Source organism: Chiloscyllium plagiosum, unplaced genomic scaffold (assembly GCF_037043375.1).
Source record: "Chiloscyllium plagiosum isolate Xiang-an unplaced genomic scaffold, Cpla_swu_hap1 HiC_scaffold_39, whole genome shotgun sequence".
Classification (NCBI taxonomy): Eukaryota; Metazoa; Chordata; class Chondrichthyes; order Orectolobiformes; family Hemiscylliidae; genus Chiloscyllium; species Chiloscyllium plagiosum.
In genome coordinates this window covers 21,582,443-21,604,036 of record NW_028270177.1, presented here as the reverse complement: position 1 = coordinate 21,604,036, position 21,594 = coordinate 21,582,443, and the positions used below count along the sequence as shown (strand labels likewise).

General features: G+C 48.2%; 1 protein-coding gene and 1 long non-coding RNA gene across 2 annotated transcripts in view; one reads left to right on the top strand and one right to left on the bottom strand.

Annotated features, from left to right (window-relative positions):
* Positions 1-15,025, bottom strand: part of cep152 (centrosomal protein 152) — an 85,985-nt gene extending 70,960 nt beyond the window's left edge. The window contains exons 1-3 of the mRNA XM_087981405.1: positions 14,811-15,025; positions 6,940-7,089; positions 5,774-5,888 (exon numbers count right to left, since the gene is read on the bottom strand). Coding sequence (XP_087837531.1) covers positions 5,774-5,860 — 87 coding nt within the window. The 5' untranslated portion in view covers positions 5,861-5,888; positions 6,940-7,089; positions 14,811-15,025. The remainder of the gene's footprint in view (positions 1-5,773; positions 5,889-6,939; positions 7,090-14,810) is intronic.
* A 157-nt stretch (positions 15,026-15,182) lies between these two features.
* The window catches only part of LOC122541007 (uncharacterized), a 49,197-nt gene continuing 42,785 nt past the window's right edge, over positions 15,183-21,594 (top strand). The window contains exon 1 of the long non-coding RNA XR_006309488.2: positions 15,183-15,291. This is a non-coding gene — a long non-coding RNA (uncharacterized LOC122541007). The remainder of the gene's footprint in view (positions 15,292-21,594) is intronic.

The following is a 21,594-nucleotide window of genomic DNA, read 5'->3' as shown; positions in this document are numbered from 1 at the left end:
CTCTTTCGCTCTCTCGCGCTCTCTTCGCCCCTCTCTTCGCCACCTGCGCGCTCTCTTTCGCCCCTCTCTTTCGCCCTCGCGCTCTCTTTCGCCCTCTCTTTCGCCCTCGCGCTCTCTCTTTCGCCCTCTCTTTCGCCCTCCCGCGCTCTCTTTCGCCCCTCTCGCTCGCCCGCGCGCTCTTCTTCGCCCTCTCGCTCTCTCCCGCGCGCTCTCTTTCGCCCTCTCCTCCCCGCCCGCTCTCTTCGCCCTCTCGCTCGCCCGCCCGCTCTCCCTCCTCTCGCTCGCCCCGCCCGCTCTCCTCACTCTCTCCCCCGCCCGCTCTCCCTCACTCTCTCCCCCGCCCGCTCTCCCTCACTCTCTCCCCCGCCCGCTCTCCCTCACTCTCTCCCCCGCCCGCTCTCCCTCACTCTCTCCCCCGCCCGCTCTCCCTCACTCTCTCCCCCGCCCGCTCTCCCTCACTCTCTCCCCCGCCCCTCTCCCTCACTCTCTCCCCCGCCCGCTCTCCCTCACTCTCTCCCCCGCCCGCTCTCCCTCACTCTCTCCCCCGCCCGCTCTCCCTCACTCTCTCCCCCCGCCCGCTCTCCCTCACTCTCTCCCCCGCCCGCTCTCCCTCACTCTCTCCCCCGCCCGCTCTCCCTCACTCTCTCCCCCCGCCCGCTCTCCTCACTCTCTCCCCCGCCCGCTCTCCCTCACTCTCTCCCCCGCCCGCTCTCCCTCACTCTCTCCCCCGCCCGCTCTCCCTCACTCTCTCCCCCGCCCGCTCTCCCTCACTCTCTCCCCCGCCCGCTCTCCCTCACTCTCTCCCCCGCCCGCTCTCCCTCACTCTCTCCCCCGCCCGCTCTCCCTCACTCTCTCCCCCGCCCGCTCTCCCTCACTCTCTCCCCCGCCCGCTCTCCCTCACTCTCTCCCCGCCCGCTCTCCCTCACTCTCTCCCCCCGCCGCTCTCCCTCACTCTCTCCCCCGCCCGCTCTCCCTCACTCTCTCCCCCGCCCGCTCTCCCTCACTCTCTCCCCCGCCCGCTCTCCCTCACTCTCTCCCCCGCCCGCTCTCCCTCACTCTCTCCCCGCCCGCTCTCCCTCACTCTCTCCCCCGCCCGCTCTCCTCACTCTCCCCCGCCCGCTCTCCCTCACTCTCTCCCCCGCCCGCTCTCCCTCACTCTCTCCCCCGCCCGCTCTCCCTCACTCTCTCCCCCGCCCGCTCTCCTCACTCTCTCCCCGCCCGCTCTCCCTCACTCTCTCCCCCGCCCGCTCTCCCTCACTCTCTCCCCCCGCCCGCGTCTCCCTCACTCTCTCCCCCCGCCCGCTCTCCCTCACTCTCTCCCCCCGCCCGCTCTCCCTCACTCTCTCCCCCGCCCGCTCTCCCTCACTCTCTCCCCCGCCCGCTCTCCCTCACTCTCTCCCCCCGCCCGCTCTCCCTCACTCTCTCCCCCCGCCCGCTCTCCCTCACTCTCTCCCCCGCGCCCTCTCCCTCACTCTCTCCCCCGCCCGCTCTCCCTCACTCTCTCCCCCGCCCGCTCTCCCTCACCTCTCTCCCCCGCCCGCTCTCCTCACTCTCTCCACCCGCCCGCTCTCCCTCACTCTCTCCCCCGCCCGCTCTCCCTCACTCTCTCCCCCCGCCCGCTCTCCCTCACTCTCTCCCCCGCCCGCTCTCCCTCACTCTCTCCCCCGCCCGCTCTCCCTCACTCTCTCCCCCGCCCGCTCTCCCTCACTCTCTCCCCCGCCCGCTCTCCCTCACTCTCTCCCCCGCCCGCTCTCCCTCACTCTCTCCCCCGCCCGCTCTCCCTCACTCTCTCCCCCGCCCGCTCTCCCTCACTCTCTCCCCCGCCCGCTCTCCCTCACTCTCTCCCCCGCCCGCTCTCCCTCACTCTCTCCCCCGCCCGCTCTCCCTCACTCTCTCCCCCGCCCGCTCTCCCTCACTCTCTCCCCCGCCCGCTCTCCCTCACTCTCTCCCCCGCCCGCTCTCCCTCACTCTCTCCCCCGCCCGCTCTCCCTCACTCTCTCCCCCGCCCGCTCTCCCTCACTCTCTCCCCCGCCCGCTCTCCCTCACTCTCTCCCCCGCCCGCTCTCCCTCACTCTCTCCCCCGCCCGCTCTCCCTCACTCTCTCCCCCGCCCGCTCTCCCTCACTCTCTCCCCCGCCCGCTCTCCCTCACTCTCTCCCCCGCCCGCTCTCCCTCACTCTCTCCCCCGCCCGCTCTCCCTCACTCTCTCCCCCGCCCGCTCTCCTCACTCTCTCCCCCGCCCGCTCTCCCTCACTCTCTCCCCCGCCCGCTCTCCCTCACTCTCTCCCCCGCCCGCTCTCCCTCACTCTCTCCCCCGCCCGCTCTCCCTCACTCTCTCCCCCGCCCGCTCTCCCTCACTCTCTCCCCCGCCCGCTCTCCCTCACTCTCTCCCCCCGCCCGCTCTCCCTCACTCTCTCCCCGCCCGCTCTCCCTCACTCTCTCCCCCGCCCGCTCTCCCTCACTCTCTCCCCCGCCCGCTCTCCCTCACTCTCTCCCCCGCCCGCTCTCCCTCACTCTCTCCCCCGCCCGCTCTCCCTCACTCTCTCCCCCGCCCGCTCTCCCTCACTCTCTCCCCCCGCCCGCTCTCCCTCACTCTCTCCCCCGCCCGCTCTCCCTCACTCTCTCCCCCGCCCGCTCTCCCTCACTTCTCTCCCCCGCCCGCTCTCCCTCACTCTCTCCCCCCGCCCGCTCTCCCTCACTCTCTCCCCCGCCCGCTCTCCCTCACTCTCTCCCCCGCCCGCTCTCCCTCACTCTCTCCCCCGCCCGCTCTCCCTCACTCTCTCCCCCCCGCCCGCTCTCCCTCACTCTCTCCCCCGCCCGCTCTCCCTCACTCTCTCCCCCGCCCGCTCTCCCTCACTCTCTCCCCCGCCCGCTCTCCCTCACTCTCTCCCCCGCCCGCTCTCCCTCACTCTCTCCCCCGCCCGCTCTCCCTCACTCTCTCCCCCCGCCCGCTCTCCCTCACTCTCTCCCCCGCCCGCTCTCCTCACTCTCTCCCCCGCCCCGCTCTCCCTCACTCTCCCCCCGCCCGCTCTCCCTCACTCTCTCTCCCCCCGCCCGCTCTCCCTCACTCTCTCCCCCGCCCGCTCTCCCTCACTCTCTCCCCCGCCCGCTCTCCCTCACTCTCTCCCCCGCCGCTCTCCCTCACTCTCTCCCCCCGCCCGCTCTCCCTCACTCTCTCCCCCGCCCGCTCTCCCTCACTCTCTCCCCCGCCCGCTCTCCCTCACTCTCTCCCCCGCCCGCTCTCCCTCACTCTCTCCCCCGCCCGCTCTCCCTCACTCTCTCCCCCGCCCGCTCTCCCTCACTCTCTCCCCCGCCCGCTCTCCCTCACTCTCTCCCCCGCCCGCTCTCCCTCACTCTCTCCCCCCGCCCGCTCTCCCTCACTCTCTCCCCGCCCGCTCTCCCTCACTCTCTCCCCCGCCCGCTCTCCCTCACTCTCTCCCCCGCCCGCTCTCCCTCACTCTCTCCCCCGCCCGCTCTCCCTCACTCTCTCCCCGCCCGCTCTCCCTCACTCTCTCCCCCGCCCGCTCTCCCTCACTCTCTCCCCGCCCGCTCTCCCTCACTCTCTCCCCCGCCCGCTCTCCCTCACTCTCTCCCCCGCCCGCTCTCCCTCACTCTCTCCCCCGCCCGCTCTCCCTCACTCTCTCCCCCGCCCGCTCTCCCTCACTCTCTCCCCCGCCCGCTCTCCCTCACTCTCTCCCCCGCCCGCTCTCCCTCACTCTCTCCCCCGCCCGCTCTCCCTCACTCTCTCCCCCGCCCGCTCTCCCTCACTCTCTCCCCCGCCCGCTCTCCCTCACTCTCTCCCCCGCCCGCTCTCCCTCACTCTCTCCCCCGCCCGCTCTCCCTCACTCTCTCCCCCGCCCGCTCTCCCTCACTCTCCCTCCCCCGCCCGCTCTCCCTCACTCTCTCCCCCGCCCGCTCTCCCTCACTCTCTCCCCCGCCCGCTCTCCCTCACTCTCTCCCCCGCCCGCTCTCCCTCACTCTCTCCCCCGCCCCGCTCTCCCTCACTCTCTCCCCCGCCCGCTCTCCCTCACTCTCTCCCCCGCCCGCTCTCCCTCACTCTCTCCCCCGCCCGCTCTCCCTCACTCTCTCCCCCGCGCGCGCTCTCTCACTCTCTCCCCCGCGCGCGCTCTCTCACTCTCTCGCGCGCGAGAGACGGCGCGCGCGAGACGGAGCGCGCGAGACGGCGCGCGCGAGACGGCGCGCGCGAGACGGCGCGCGCGAGACGGCGCGCGCGAGACGGCGCGACAGAGGGACAGCGCCAGAGGGACAGGGTGAGAGGGACGGGCGCCAGAGACAGGGCGCCAGAGACAGGGCGCCAGAGACAGGGCGCCAGAGACAGGGCGCCAGAGACAGGGCGCCAGAGACAGGGCGCCAGAGACAGGGCGCCAGAGACAGGGCGCCAGAGACAGGGCGCCAGAGACAGGGCGCCAGAGACAGGGCGCCAGAGACAGGGCGCCAGAGACAGGGCGCCAGAGACAGGGCGCCAGAGACAGCCTCTGCTCAGCCACTCTGCATTGTTGCATATACCGAAGTCCACCTTGAAGGATAGTCACCCAAGGCCAAATGCACCTGAATGCTGAAATGCTCCTCAACTGAATGGGAACATCCCTGTCTGGCAATTGTTGCATGGTTTCCATTCATTTGTTGTCATAGCGTCTGCTTGGTCTCACCAATGCACCATGCCCGATTCACCCTTTCCATCACCTTCAACATTCACTTCCAGTATTACCATTGTAGTGGCAGCAATGTGAACCAGCTACAAAATGCACTATGATAACTCACCAAGCCTCCTCTGGCAGCATCTTCCAAACCTGCAACCTCTACCACCTAGGAGTGCAAGGGCAACAGATGCCTATGAAGAATATTACTGGTTTGATCTCCTCCCCTGTGAGCCACACACTATCCTAACTTGGAACTATATTGCCGTTTCCTCATTGCCACAGTGTCAAAATCCTGGTTCTCCTTTGCTAAGAGCGCTATGGATGTCCCTACACTCCATAGACTGCAGTTCAAAAAAAGCTAATTTTCTCTAGTGTGGGCAATAAATGATTGCTTAGACAGCAACACCATGTAGTAAACTGATTTAGCTCAGATGGCTAGATTGTCAGTTTGCAAAGCAGTGTGATGCCAACAGTGTGGGTTCAATTCCCATCACCGGTTTGAGGTTACCATGAAGGACTCTCCTTCTCAACCAATTCCCTCGCCCAAGGTCTGGTCGCCCTCAGGTCAAATCACCATCAGTCACTTCTCTCTCTGTTGAGAGAGCAGCCCCTATGGTCTGGAAAGACTATGGCAACACAACAAACACCCTTGTCCCATGAACAAAAATATAATAAAGTAGAATTGCATTATTTGCTCGCAACATTCTTTTTTAAATGATTGGATAATAAGTTCTAGCATTAACTCATGGTATACAAGTACTGACAAACAACTGAACTCTGTATTAAAAGCCCAATAACTATTCAAGCATATGGGCAGATGCAGTAGGTGTCTTTTCATCTCCAATCAACAGTCCTCTTAACTGCCTTGGCATGTATTGGATTTATAAAGATTTGCAAATGAGATGGTGGCAACGTATCAAATCATAACATTGCTTTTTGCCAGTTAATATCAAAGGACATTGATCCACTATAAAACTTTTGAAATTTGAGCTTCTAAAGTTTGATGCATTTCAATATGAAATTCAATATTAGAAATAGTCTAAAATACTTCTATTTACCAGCACACAAACAAAAAGAAAAATGGTGGCAGATGGGGGAGGAAGTTGGTGTTACCTCTTGCTCTCGTTCATAATCTTCCCTGTCATACTCCTCATCCTCATGTTGGGTTGGCAAAGCCACGCTGTCAAAGTCCATAGACATCGTCAGAGGTTTTTTAAGAGAAATAACCCTAACAGAAATATAAAAAGTACAATTCTTTGTTTAAAATTCAAACTGTAATTACATGATTAACTTCCAAACATAGATAACATTAACACAAAACAAATAACTTGATGTTGAAAAGTCTGGAACAAAAACAGAAGTTGCTGGAGAAACTCAGTAGATCTGGCAGCATGTGTGAATGGAAAACAGAGTTAATGTTTTGAGTCCAGTGACCCTTCTTCAAAACTGATTGTAGGTAAGAAAGGTGGTATTTACAGTGAATATTTGGGGAAGGGGTTTAAACAGCTGAATATCAGCTTTTCTTACCATCCATCCCTTTGTCTCCTTGACTGTCATTCTCTCAATAGGTTCCATCCCCAGCTATCTGCCCGCTCCTTTCCACACCCTTGTCTTCAGTATTAATATCACCTTTTCCAAGCTACTATCAGTTCGGAAGAAGGGTCACTTGACTGGAAACATTAATTCTGTTCTCTACCCATACATGCTGCCAGACCTGCCTGAGTTTCTCCAGCAATGTGTATTTTTGTTTAGATAACATCAATATTTGGATCTAATCACTGTGTTAATATCATGAAATATAGTAAATTATCACATTATGTAGTTCTTTGGACTCCCAAACACCTGGTACACATTGGTGGTACTATCATACCTAAGTCACAAGACCTTAACTTTAAGTCTTATTCCAGAGCTTGAGCACAAAAATGAGAAATCCCCAACATTTACTGAAGGTGTATTGCAGGCCCAAAATGCCATATTTCAGATGAGACATTGGAATTAAGATCCCTCTCCTTGCTTTGATGGATGTAAAAGATTCCAAACACAATATCAAAAGAGCTCTGGGGTTTATCGCAAAATGTCCTGACCAACATTTCCACAAACAAAATAAAGAAAAATATCTACTCATTATCACAATGAGTGAGTTTACTATGCGCAGCATTTTTCAAGTTACAACCGTGGCTACACTTCAAAATAATGGTTTATCAACTATTAAGCATTTTGAGATATCTGATGATCATGTAAATCACTGTAACAATATATATATATCTCACTGTACTTACCATCGAGAAAGACATGAAGACTTGGAAACTTGAGGAAGTTGGTGGTGTTATTTTGGGAACAGTCCATATCATAGTAGAGGAGGTATTGGATGTATTAGAATGTATGAAGGCGGATAAATCTCCTGGTCCTGACCAGATATATCCAGAACACTTCAAGACACAAGAGAAGAAATTGCAGGGGCCCTGGCTGATATTTTTGCACCATCAATAGTCATGGGTGAGGTCCAGAAAGACTGGAGGGCAGCAAATGTTGTGCCATTATTCAAAAAGGGCTGCAAAGAAAGGCCTGGGAACTATAGACCAGTAAACTTAACATCTGTGATAGTTAAGATGCTTAAGAAGATTCTGAGGGATAAAATATACATGCATTTGGAAAGACAGGGTTTGATTAGGACCAGTCAGCATGGCTGTGAGAGTGGTAGACCATGCCTCACAAATTTGTTAGAGTTCTTTGATGAAGTGACCAGGAAGGTTGATAAGGGCAAGGCTGGAGACGTAGTCTATATGGATTGCAATAAGGCTTTTGATAAGTTCCACATAAAGTCATAGAGATGTACAGCATGGAAACAGACCCTTCGGTCCAACCCGTCCATGCCGACCAGGTATCCCAACCCTATCTAGTCCCACCTGCAGCACCCGGACCATATCCCTCCAAACCCTTCCTATTCATATACCCATCCAACTGCGTCTTAAATGTTGCAATTGTATCAGCCTCCACCACATCCTCTGGCAGCTCATTCCATACACGTACCACCCTCTGCGTGAAAATGTTGCCCATTAGGTCCCTTTTATATCTTCCCCTTCTCACCCTAAACCTATGCCCTCTAGGTCTGGATTCCCCAACCCCAGGGAAAAGGCTTTGCCTATTTACCCTATCCATGCCCCTCAATTTTGTAAACCTCTATAAGGTCACCCCTCAGCCTCCAACACTCCAGGGAAAACAGCCCCAGCCTGTTCAGCCTCTCCCTGTAGCTCAGATCCTCCAACCCTGGCAACAACCTTGTAAATCTTTTCTGAACCCTTTCCGGTTTCCTCCCACAGTCCAAAGATGTGCAGGTCAGGTCAATTGGCCATGCTAAATTGACCGTAGTGTTAGGTAAGGGGTAAATATAAGGGTATGGGTGGGTTACGCTTCGGCGGGTCGGTGTGGACTTGTTGGGCCGAAGGGCCTGTTTCCACACTGTAATGTAATGTAATCTAATCTAAAAAAAAACCCCTTGGATTCTCCTTAATTCTAATTGCCAAAGCTATCTCATGTCCCCTTTTTGCCCTCCCGATTTCCCTCTTAAGTATACTCCTACTTTCTTTATACTCTTCTAAGGATTCACTCGATCTATCCTGTCTATACCTGACATATGCTTCCTTCTTTTTCTTAACCAAACCCTCAATTTCTTTAGTTGTCCAGCATTCCCTATACCTACCAGCCTTCCTTTTCATCCTGACAGGAATATACTTTCTCTGGATTATTGTTATCTCATTTCTGAAGGATTCCCATTTTCCAACTGTCCCTTTACCTGCAAACATCTGTCTCCAATCAGCTTTCGAAAGTTCTTGCCTAATACCATCTAAATTGGCCTTTCTCCAATTTAGGACTTCAACGTTTAGATCTGGTCTATCTTTTTCCATCACTATTTTAAAACAAATAGAATTATGGTTGCTGGCCTCAAAGTGCTCCCCCACTGACACCTCAGTCACCTGCCCTGCCTTATTTCCCAAGAGTAGGTCAAGTTTTGCACCTTCTCTCGTAGGTACATCCACATACTGAATCAGAAAATTGTCTTGTGCACACTTAAGAAATTCCTCTCCATCTAAACCGTTAACACTATGGCAATCCCAGTTGATATTTGGCACATGGTAGGCTGCTCTGGAAGATTAGATCGCATGGAGCCCAGAGCGAGCTGGCAAACTGGATACAAAATTGTCTTGATAGTAGGAAACAGAGGGCAACAGTGGAAGGATGCTTGTCGGACCGGAGGCCTGTGACTAGTGGAGTGCCTCAGGGATTGGTGCTGGACTTATTACTGTTTGTTATCTATATCAATGATTTAAAGTAGAATGTAAGAAGCATAATTAGTAAGGTTCTTGATGACACTAAAATAGGCTATATCGTGGACAGTGAGGAAGGTTATCAGAAATTGCAGAAGGACTTCGATCAGCTGGGGAAGTGGACTGATAAATGGCAAATGGAGTTTAATACAGATAAGTGTGAAGTTTTGCATTTTGGAAAGTCAAATCAAGATAGGAGTTACACAGTGAATGGCAGGGCCTTAAGGAGTATAGTGGAATAGAGGGATCTTGGAGTTCAGGTTCAGTTTTCTGAAGGTGGAGTCACAAGTAGACAGGGCAGTGAAGAAGGTGTTTGGCACACTGGCCTTGATCAGTCAGGGCATTGAGCATATAAGTTGGGAAGTTATGTTGCAGTTATATAGGATGTTGGTGAGGCCACACTTGTAGTATTGTGTTCCGTTTTGATCACTTTGCTACAGGAAGGATGTTATTAAACTAGAAAGAGTGTAGAAGAAATTTACAAGGATGTTGCCTAGACTCAATAGTCTTGAGTTTATAGGGAGAGGTTGGACAAGCTCGGACTTTTTTCTTTAGAGCATAGAAGACTAGGGGAAACCTTATAGAGGTGTACAAGATTATGAGACATGGATAGGGTGAGTGCACTCAGTCTTTTTCCCAGGATTGGGGAAATTGAGGACTCGAGGGCATCAGTTTAATGTTGGAAGAGAAAGAATAAAATGTAAGCTGAGGGGCATATGAAACAAGCTGGTACGCATATGAAACAAGCTATCAGCTGAAGCGGTTGAGGTGGGTACACTAACATTCAAAAAGCATTTGGGCAAATACATGGACAGGAAAGGATTAGAAGGATATGGGTCAAGTGCAGGGAAACAGGGTTAGTATGGGCAGACATTTTGGTCAACATGGTCCAGTTTAGGCCAAAGGGCCTGTCGTTGTGCTGTAGGAGTCTATGACTGTATAATTAATACTGATAATGTATGAACATCTTCTCCTCCAGAGTCTCTTTTCTATTACGCAGACCATTCAGAAGCCCCCATTTGATTCCACTCTGGTCCATGGATTTTGTTATCAGGGTATCTCCACTCAGTTTTTCTTAACCCCACATGATCACTCCCCAAAGAATCCTTCATTGCCTTCTATCCTCATCTTTATTTATATTCCCTCCTTTGACAGGAAGGCAGCCAACCTATCACCTGTGCTGTAAGAAATAATCTATAAGTCAGACCAAAATTTATTTTCAGCCAAGTATAAAAAGATTTGATTCCATCATCTTTTCCTCCTTACAGACTTTATTATTACTCTTCTAATAGACAAGTCAAGCTTCCTGAAAATATTCTTGTTTGCCTCATTTTTGGGGTCAATCTGATGCAACAGCTTCTCCACCACAAAGGCAGCATACTTCATTTCTCTACAATAATCTACCTCCATGCCTAACTCAACTTACTCACTGTATCACTGATGGTCACCTCCAGGCACAATTAATTCAATGCTTTCCCAGACAGCCTCATGTGCTACACTATCCAAAAAGCTAAGCTCATTTTATATTCTATTCCACTCATAATCTGCACACTCTTTCAACTAAATAGTCTTGTCTGCACCGCCCTACATCAATTCTAGGGCATTGTTTGAACAAGAAGTTTAAATTTTGAATTTAACTTGTGGATGACCTCACATTCCAATCTTTGCAACTTCCCCTGGCATTAGAATCTCTATTACTAAATTCAGTTAATTTCCACTTCCTCAGCCATATAAATATTAACAATTGCTGAGACTCAATTCATCTCACAACAGTATCTGGTTACAATAGTTGAGAAATCAATCTTCATTTGCAGTAAAACCAAACAACTGATGTAAGAACAGAAGAAGAAACCTGGAAGAATGTATCTAAGTCTGCTGATGACATTTAATTAAGTGGGAACGTAAGCTGTCAGGTAGATGCAGAGGCTGAAAGTACTCTAGATAGGTTGTAAGTGGGCATCAAGGTGGCAACTAGGAAATAATGTGTGGAAGTGTGTAGAAATTCACATTAGTAGTGAAAACAAAAGCATAAGTTTTTTAAAAAATGTGAACTTTGTAATTAATGTTTTTCAGAGGGGCTTGGGCATACTCATGCAAGATACGCAGTTAACACACAGGTACAGCAAGTAATTAGAAAGTTAAATGACATGTTGTTCTCTGTTGCAAGAAGATTAGAATAAAAGAATATAGAAGTCTATCTGCAAAAAAGTGGGGTTTTGGTGAGATCACACCTGAAGAATTGTATGTTGTTTTGGTCTCAATATTTAAGGACATTGGAGGCAGTAAACTAAGGCTCACTACATTGGCCCCTGGGATAACAGGATTCTCCTATGATGAGGGGCTGAATAAGTTGAGCCTGTAAGTTGGGTCTCTAGACTCAAAGAATAAATGACCTGACTGAAATACTGGGGTGCGCAAGTGGGAATAAAGCCTCTCTTGGCCCAGAGATGCTGAGTTACAGTACTTTTTATTCCACATCCCTCCTGTAAGTCTTCTGAATGCTTATCACATTGCGTCATTATATAGCTAACCTACCTGTATAGTGCACTGCATTAGCACCTGCTTGACAGGACATCAGCTCCTAAAAAAAAGTAAAAATGAGCTGGGTTCTATTCTATTAAAAATCACTGTTTGGCTAACAGCTGCAGAGAATATTTTTACACTGGTAATCACCTTCAATAGACCTGTTGTTGATGTGTTATAATTAAAATGAAAACCCTAAGCGTGGGGAAAATGCTAGATGTTAGACTTAACATCTTCTTTAAAATAGGCCACTCTTGTCATGGGCAATTAAAGATAAACAACAAACGCCAGCCTTGCCAGCAACACCTAAGTCCCATGTTCAGAAGAGAACACATTTAAGATACATGTGACCAACAGACAAAAGTAACCACTGCAAACTTGGTTGGAAATGTAACTTTTTAAAATAAAAACTAAAATTAGTCTGCAATAATATTTAAAAAAAATTATATATGTAAGAGTGGCATACATTTAAGTTGATTACATTTTAAATCAAAATAAGAGCTGCAAACAAAAAACACCATGTCGGTCTGTTTTTGCAACTGATGTCACTGACTACTGTAAATTGATTGCCAGAGTGTTTATAAATGTGAGTACACTTAACAAGCCATGCACATTATAATCATTATTCCAAATTTACAAGTGGATAAAGCATTTTGCTAAATAGTCAGGTGACAGATTTGTCAAAGTTAAATGAAAGGTACTGTACCAGCATGGATTCAAGGTTGGTTAAGTGACAGAAGAGAGCAGTGTTGAACAGTAATTTTCTTTGGACAGCAAGATGTCAATTGTACAGAAAGAGCTTCCCAAGAGGCCAGTATGAAAACCACTGCTTATAGATGCTAATGACCTTCAATTTGGGAGTGCAGCGCACAACTTCAAACTTTGCAGATTATCTAAAACTTGAAAGCACTGAGCTGATTGGGCAATAGTGAAAATGGTAGAATGGGTGGACAGATAACAGAGATGCAGAGAAGTTTGTAACAATACAATTTGGTAGGACAAATAAAGAGGAAAAATAAAAACACAATTCTGTGGGACCTAGGAATTAAAAGGGGCAAAGGACTGAAAAACAGGATAAGGCCACTCCGCCCTTTCAGTCTGCTCCACTATTCAATAAATCATGGCTGATTTCGCTGTGGTTTCCGCTCCCCTTTCCGTTCTGCATCCACAACCCTTAATTCTTGTGTATTGAAAATCAGGCTTGATCACATTCATTCCCACATCAGACGTTAGATGGAATTGTGCAGTTTCCTATTTTATGACTCTGACCTTTCTTGAATAAAAGGTGTGCATTTGCCAATTGTCGATGCACTAGATTATTTCCAGAATCTAAGGACTCTTTGGAAAATCATAACCAACATGTCTACTAGTTGTGCTGCAACTTCTTTTAAAGCCCAAGGATAGAGACATTATAGTCCTGGGGACTTGTCAGCCTTTGGTGCAGTAGTTATCCCAGTACCTTCTCCCCAGTGATGTGACTATTTTATGTGCATCCCTCCTATCATCTTTCGGTTTTTAATTATCTTTGAGAGGTTTCCCAAGTCTACCAACAGGTAATCTGACACGAAGTGTTATAAACATTCAAAGCCTCCACTATCAGCTCACTCTCTAGGTTACCAATACTACTTAGTCATTCCTATTCAGACACTTGTAGAAACCCATTTGTTTTACTATTATTGGAGGCTTTCTACATTGTTATCATTTTAGTCATGCTTTGCATGTTTCTAAAGTTTGTCCAATCATTTGATCAACCACTAATCTTTGCAGATTTGTACAATATTTCTTTCAATTTAATACCATCCTTAATTTCCTAATTTAGCCACAGCTGAAACATCCTTCTCAACCAGGCTTTCTTTCTCACCAACACAAGAATTATTAATCACCATCTCCTTAAAAATCTGGTGTACCATCTCACTTTTCAACTAGGTTTTCTGTTTGCCTTAGTCAGTTCTGCCTTCACAACCTCATATAGGCCCAGATTTCCCAATAGCCAAATAGTAGTTTTTGCACCACAGTTGGGAGTTACACGGCAGGACCCCACAAAATCCCCAACATAGCTGACTTAGATAACTCCTGATGAAACTGATGATCCCATCAGCCAATTCTTCTACACCTAGAAACACAGTCACTTATGTGGACCTTTCACACCCCAGCACCCTAATATTATACTTGTCTTATGACTTCCCTTTCACAAGAGCTGTCAAAACAGCCACCTGTGATGCTCAGAATACAACTCAAGTATACTGCAGCTACTACTGTGAAAAAGGGAACATTGTTTGACTTCTTTCAACTCCTTTCACTTAGAGGGACCTGTCAGGTCTAATGTCTACTCCACATTTCTGAATGGGACCTGATGGAAATCTGCCAGAAATGCAAACTACTTTCTTAAAGGAAAAATATTGAAGTGAAGTAGTGATTGGTCCTCAACTTTCTTAAGGTTTTAAATGCTACTCACGGACCCACACTTCTATGTGTCGACTTGAAAATGAAATTCTATCGTGCTGTGGTCCCTGTCACATGCTTTAACATGATGTTATTGATCAAAGCTGTTTTATTGCATATAACTAGGCACAACAGCCTACTCTTGGGCTGGTTCTAGAACAACTGTTTTCAGAATAATTTCTTAAAGCAGTATGAACTCATTTTCCAGTCATGATAAACTTAAATGAAACAATGATTCTGCATCAATTGGCTTATAAACCCTCAAATGGTATGAGAAACTGCAGAAAAGATTTATGAGGATGTCTTCAAGGATGATGAACTTTAACTATGTAAACAGATTGGAGACGTTGGGACTATTCTCCTTGAAGAGAAAGTTGACATTTGATAAAGATGCTCAAAATCAGGAGGAATGAAGAGAGAGTAGATAGAGGGAAACTATTCCCATTGACAGAAGTACGGAGAACCTGAAGACACCAGTGTAAAAGGTGAACGTCAAAAGCAGCAAAGATAACGAGAGGAAAAAAAGTTAAAACACAGTACATAGCTAGGGTCTGGAAATGCACTATTTCACAGTTATATTGGATATTGGCTTTCAAATGGAATTGAATCATTATCTGAGGAGGAAAGTAATTACATGAACGCAGGAAAAGGCGTGTTGCTCTGAGACAGCAGTCATGATGGGCCGAATTTATGAAATAGAATGGATCATAATGCAGAGAAATTGCGTCTAGATTGATGATGAACACGACCACAAATAAATATTTATTTTTTTCGGTCGCTATTAGAAGGATTAACCGTGCTGCTGGTTGGCTTTGGGAGGATGGAAGCTGCGATTAAACCTCAAAATAAGTGAAACTTACCAAAGTTGAAATTAAGGCCAGAACTTGTGGACTTTTCATGCCAGTACTTAAAATTACTGGCCCTGGCAACCAGATAAGAATTATACCATCAACCAGACTTCAGAGAGGGACTACCATGGAATGTACCATCACCACGGCCTCAACCTGACTTTACAGTATAAACCGGGCGACGTATCTTGAATGGCAGCCGAGTGTAACCAGAGATGGCCCGGGCTGCGATAGGAACCCAGCTCTCTTCCAATCGACGGCTCGGTAGGCGGGACTTCCGACGCCAGTACAATTTGTCCGTTACTGGCGCGAGGATTATTTGTTCGAAACCTGGCGCTCGAACGCCCGCGGAGTGAGGCGGGAAGAGCGCAGCCACCTACAGTTCACGACTTTGTCACGTGGTGTTTTTGCTCACTCCGAATGGGCAACGGCTGCAGATGATTGACAGGTGGAGGAGGAGATCGATTTTAAGATTCCCGGCGAAAGGTCATTGGTAATATCAATTTTGTAGATTAAGAGGAATAAATGAAATGATGGGCATTGTTACAAGACTCTCAGATTGCTCTAAATTAGTCCTGCAAAAGTGGTGGTGGTGGTGGAGAAGATTAGATTCCCTAGCGTGGAAACAGGCCCTTCGGCCCAATCAGTCCACACTGACCCTCCGAAGAGCTGCCCACCTCTGACTAATGCACCTTAACACTATGGGCAATTTAGTATGGCCAATTCACCTGACCTGCACATCTTTGGATTGTGAGAGGAAACACACAGAGACGGGGAGAATGTGTAAACTCCACACAGTCACCCGAGGCTGGAATCAAACCTGGGACCCTGGTGCTGTGAGGCAGCAGTGCTAACCACTGAGCCACCGTGCCGCCTCACTCATTAGAGCAGTTCTGGTTTGCCCTGTTCTACTCATTTTACTACCACATCTACATTGTCCTATAATTTAAATTTTTCTTCCTGTTTACCACATAACCAATTTTCATGTCACCTTGTAAGTTACTGCTCAAAATACTCCAGTTAGTGCATAGTTCATTAATGTACATTACAAACAACAAGATCCAAAATCAGTTTTGGATCTCACGGGCTCTTACATTCTTGTTCAATCTCCAATATGACACCACATCAAAAGTCTGACAAATCCATACAGACTACTTCAACTGAACTACATTGATTAGCATAGCCAGTGACCTGAAAAACTCAAATCTGATTTGACCAGATGACCCATAACAAATCTAAATTAACCGGCCTTAATTAATCCTTAAGTCTGCAAATGGAGATCAATTATGTGACAGGAATATTTTCCACAAGTTACCCTACTGCTGATTTTAGATTCACTGGTCTGTAGTTTCCAGGCTTATCCCTTACAACCTTCTTGAATAAAGGTCACATTTGGCTGTATTGCAGTGTTTTTCCAGCATGCTACCTGACCGGCTGTGCTTTTCCAGCACCACACTTTTTGACTGTCTTCCAATCTTCCTGTGGTTGGAAAGGATTTGAAAATTAATGTCAGGGCCTGTAATTTTCTCCTTTATTTCCAACAGTAATCTGGGATAAATCTCATCTGGGCTTCAATATTTATCCACTTTCAAGTCTGTTAAACCTATTCGTATCCTCTCTCCCTCTGAATTTGTACGAGTATATAACAGCTCCCTCCTTGATTTCTATACCTAGATTGCATTTGTCTTCACTGTAGAGAAAGACTAAGTATTGATTTGAAACCTCAGCTGTATCTTCTGACTCCACAAACATTGCCACTTTGGTTCTTAATAGGAATACTTCATTCCCTGGTTATTACGTTTCCCCCAATATACTCAAAACACTTTTGGATTTTTTTTTGTTTTGCCCACCATAATTTGTCATGGCCCCTCTTCACTGTCTTAATTTTTGAGTTATTCCTTTTGCATTTTCTGTACTTAGAGGGCTCCCTTTGTTTTGAGGCCCTAGAATCTACCAGAAGCCACCCTTTTTCTAAAACTCCTGTTTCCAACCCTGTACACTCTCAAATGTCCAGATTATTTGGATTGTTGGTTCTACTGACTTCCCCTTTACAGAAATATCTTGGCTGTTCACTCTCACTATTTCCTTGTTGAATGACTCCCACTGCTCTGATGATTTACTTAGAAGTAGCTGGTCTCAGTCCAATTTGGTCAGATTTTGTCTTATTGTCAACCTTCCCCCAATTCAGAATCTTTATTTCGAGTCCATTTTTTGTCCTTTGCTATGACTACCTTACTGAGTTACGATCATCATCAATGAAATGCTCTCCTATTGTCTTTCCAACTGTTGTCCAGCTTCTTTCCTTAGTATTAGGACAGCATCATTGGTGGTACAGTGGTTAGCACTGCTGCCTCACAGTGCCAGAGACCCAGGTTCAATTCCCGCCTCAGGCGACTGACTGTGTGGAGTTTGCACATTCTCCCTGTGTCTGCGTGGGTTTGCTCTGGTTTCCTCCCACAGTCCAAAGATGTGCAGGCCAGGTGAATTGGCTATGCTAAATTGCCTGTAGTGTTAGGTAAGGGGTAAATGTAGGGGTATGGGTCGGCTGCGCTTCGGCAGGTCGGTGTGGACTTGTTGGGCCAAAGGCCCTGTTTCCACACTGTAAGTAATCTAATCTAATCATCCTCTCTTTGTAGCACTTTTTAATGTGCTAAATCAGCTTTCTTGGATATATTTTAAGAATTCTGTACCCCTTCTAAGCCTTTCACATTTTATCTATCGGTCTTTAATATTGGCAAAGTTTGCCGACATAAATTGGTCCTTCTATCTCTCCCAGATGGTTGAGAGGTCTATAGTATACTCAACAATGTAATTGCTCCTTTTTATATTTTAAATTTAACCTATTTTTCTAAATAATCTTTTCAGAGAGGCTATTATAAAACTCTGAAGCAGATGGGAATTGAACCTGAGCTGCTCAGTCCAGGGGTATGGCTTTAATTGAGGAACCTTCTAAAATATCACCCCTAGTATTTGCAGTAGTTGACTCCTTGATCAATATTGTGACATGCTTCCTCTTTTCACCCTCTGTCTGGCCTGAAGATTTTATAGTTGAGAGTGTGGTGCTGGAAAAGCACAGCAGGTCAGACTTCATCAGAGGAGCAGGAGAATTGACGTTTCGGGCATAAGCCCTTCATCAGGAATGAAGCCGCCTTTTCCAGCACCACACTGTCGACGCTAATCTCCAGTATCTGCAGTCCTCACTTTCTCCTTCCTGAAGATTTTATAGCAGGAATATGGATCCAATAGACTTTCATTGCTAATACAAATAGTTTAAATAATGATATGATATGCATCTCTTCAATCAGCACCCTCGCATCTGCCTTACTCGTCTCCTCGCATTAAAAATAAATGCCATTCAGCCTTGCTGTGCTTCTTAAGTTGACTATATATGCTGTGTCTTCCAAACATATTTTTTCCCCAGCATGACCACTTGAATCTCTCCATCCACTCCAACCTTTCCCTATCCAAACGTGCAACCCTCCATCCCAACCTCCATCTCACCATCAAACCAGCTGACAAGGGAGGCACAGTGATAGTTTGGCACACCAATCTCCAGCTCACTGAAGTCTCACTAACTCGCTAACATCTCCTCCCACCATTCCCTCAATCACGACCCGACCTCTCATCACCAAACCATCTCCAAGACCATCACAATCTCATCATCTCAGGAGATCTCCCATCCACAGCTTCCAACCTCATTGTTCTCCAAACCTGCAATGCCCATTTGTCTCCTCCCCCAAATTCATAAACCTGACTGCCCTAGTTGATCGATCATTTCTGCCTACTCCTGCCCCATTGAACTTATCTCGACTCCATCCTGTCCCCTTTGGTCCAGGAACTCCCCCCTTACGTTAGGGACACCACCCTCACCATTCAACTTCTTCCCCGGTCCCCAACACCTCATTTTCACCATGGACATCCAGTCTCTCTACACTTGTATCCCCCATGAGGAGGGCCTCAAGGTTTCTTCCTCCCACAAACCTAAACAGTCCATGTCCACTGACATTCTCATCTGCCTGGGCAAAAATGGTCCTCACCCTTAACTTTTCCTTTCAATCTTCCTACCTCCATAGAGGTGGCCATGAGTACCTACATGGGTCTGAGCTATGATGGCCTCTTCATAGGGTACGTGGAACAGTCCCTCTTCTGTAGTGCCCATGTAACTATCTTCCACCTTTTTCTCCTCCACATCAATGACTGTATTCGAGCTATCTCATGCTCCCACAAAGAACTGGAACAGTTTGTTCACTTCGATCAACCTTCCCCCAAATTCAGAACTTTTATTTCCACCTTCCATCTTGACCTTAAAATTCACATGACCATCTCTAACACCTCCCTCTCCTTCCGGGACCCCTCTGTCTCCAGCAACTGACTCAGCACCAACATCTATTATAAACCCACTGATTCCCTTGGTTACCTCAATTACACCTCCTCCCACCATCCCTGCAAAAATACAATCTCATACTCCCAATTCCTCCACCTCTGCCATATCTGCTCCAGGACATTCCAGATGTCCTCCTGCTTCAAGGACTGCAATTTCCCCTCCCCCGTGATCAACAATGCCCTCAACCGGATCTCCTCCTTTTCCCGCACCTCTGCCCTCAAACAAAAAACCCTCAACCACAATAAGGAGAAAGTCTCCCGATCTTCACAACCCACCCCACTAACCTCCAAGTCCAAAGCAGCATCCTCCACCACTTCTGCCACCTGCAGTCTGAACCTAGCACCAAAACAATCCCCCCCCCCCGTCCAAGATCCTGAAGAATCACTCCAAGTCCAGGAGAGATTCACGTGCATTTCCTCTTGCGTGATTTATTGCATCAAATGCTCCCAATGTGGTCTCCTCTGTATCAGAGAGGCTGAGTGCAAACTCGGGAACCAGTTCGGGAAATATGTATGGTCCATACACTCCATTCAACACCCACCTTCTTGTTACCAGCCATTTCAACACCCCCAGCATATTCTTCCTGGGCCGCCTCCACTGTCAACACAAGGCCACATGCAAACTGGAGGAAGAACACCTCATCTTCCGTCTCAGGAGCTTACAACCGTATGGCATTAATATAAAATTCACCACCTTTCAAACCTCCCCACCCACCTCATCCTAGGCCCATGCCCTTCCTCTCCCCTTTAACCTTACTATCTTCCTTCCCACCCATCCACTCCAACCTTCCCATTGACCAATCACTGCCACCTCCTACCTGCATCCACCTATCACCATCTCACCCACCCTCTCAATTTCTCAGCCCCCTTCCCCTCCCCCAGTCCTGATGAAATGTTCCAACCTGAAACACTGACTCCCCTTCTCTGATGCTGCTTGACCTACTGTGCTTTTTCCAGCTCCGCTCTTTATCCACTCTGACTCGCCAGCATTTGCAGTTCTCACTATCTCTAAACAGGACTAGCAAACCTGCACCCCTCCCCTAAATGTTTACCATCATTTCAGATTTCCAGCAAGGGCAGTATTGAGCCATTGGGGGGCAAGGAAATGTTGGATTATGAGATTAGTGAAAGTTATGCATTTTTTTTTGGAGAATCAGCTTGTTTATTATTACCATGCTGGAACTGAGATAATATTGCCTGTGCTGCTTCTTTACCTAAAGCATTGCTATATAGGAGGATCTTGGATTGTTAAGGTTTTGATCTCTCCTTTTTATCAGATGAGGTGTTTATATTAAGACCACTCTTCAATGTCATGTGATCCAGTCACGAGGATAGGAAATGTGCAGCAATGGATGAAGGTTTGCTTGCTGAGCTGCAAGGTTCATTTCCAGACGTTTTGTTACCCTACTAGGTAACATCTTCAGTGGGCCTCAGGCGAAGCAATGCGGAATATTCTTGCTTTCTGTTTATATGTTTGGGTTTCTTTGGGTTGGTGATGTCATTTCCTGTGGTGATGTTGTTATTTCCTGTGGTGAAGTCACTTCCTATTCCTTTTCTCAGGGGGTAGTAGATGGGGTCTAACTCTGTTTGTTGATAGAGTTCCGTTTACAATGCCATACCTCTAGGAATTCTCGTGTGTGTATTTGTTTGGCTTGTCCTAGGTTGGATGTGTTGTCCCAGTCAAAATGGTGTCCTTCCTCATCTGCACATGAGGATACTAGTGAGAGGGGGTCATGTCTTTTTGTGGCTAGTTTTCTGCCTGTTTGTCCAATGTAGTGTTTGTTACAGTCATTGCATGGTATTTTGTAAACGACATTAGTTTTGCTCGTTATCTGTATTGGGTCTTTCAAGTTCATTAGCTGCTGTTTTAGTGTGTTGGTGGGTTTGTGGGCTACCAGCAGCAGCCAAGGAACTTGAAAAACCCTTTACAGACAACGAGCAAAACTAATGTCATTTACAAAATACCGTGCAAGGACTGTAACAAACACTACATTGGACAAACAGGCAGAAAACTAGCCACCAGTATATATGAACACCAACTAGCCACAAAAAGACATGACCCTCTCTCACTAGTATCCTCACATACAGATGAGGAAGGACACCACTTCGACTGGGACAAGCCAAACAAAGACACACACGAGAATTCCTAGAAGCACGGCATTCCAAACATGACTCGATCAACAAACACATCGAGTTAGACCCCATCTACCACCCCGAGAAAAGGAATAGGATGTGACTTCACCACAGGAAAATAGCATCACCACTGGAAATGACGTCACCAACCCAAAGAAACCCAAATATGTAAATAGAAAGCAGGAATTTTCAGCATTGCTTCCCCTGAGGCCCACTGAAGATTTTACCTAATAGGGAAATGGAATGTCTGGAAATGAACCTTGCATTTCAGCAAGCAAAC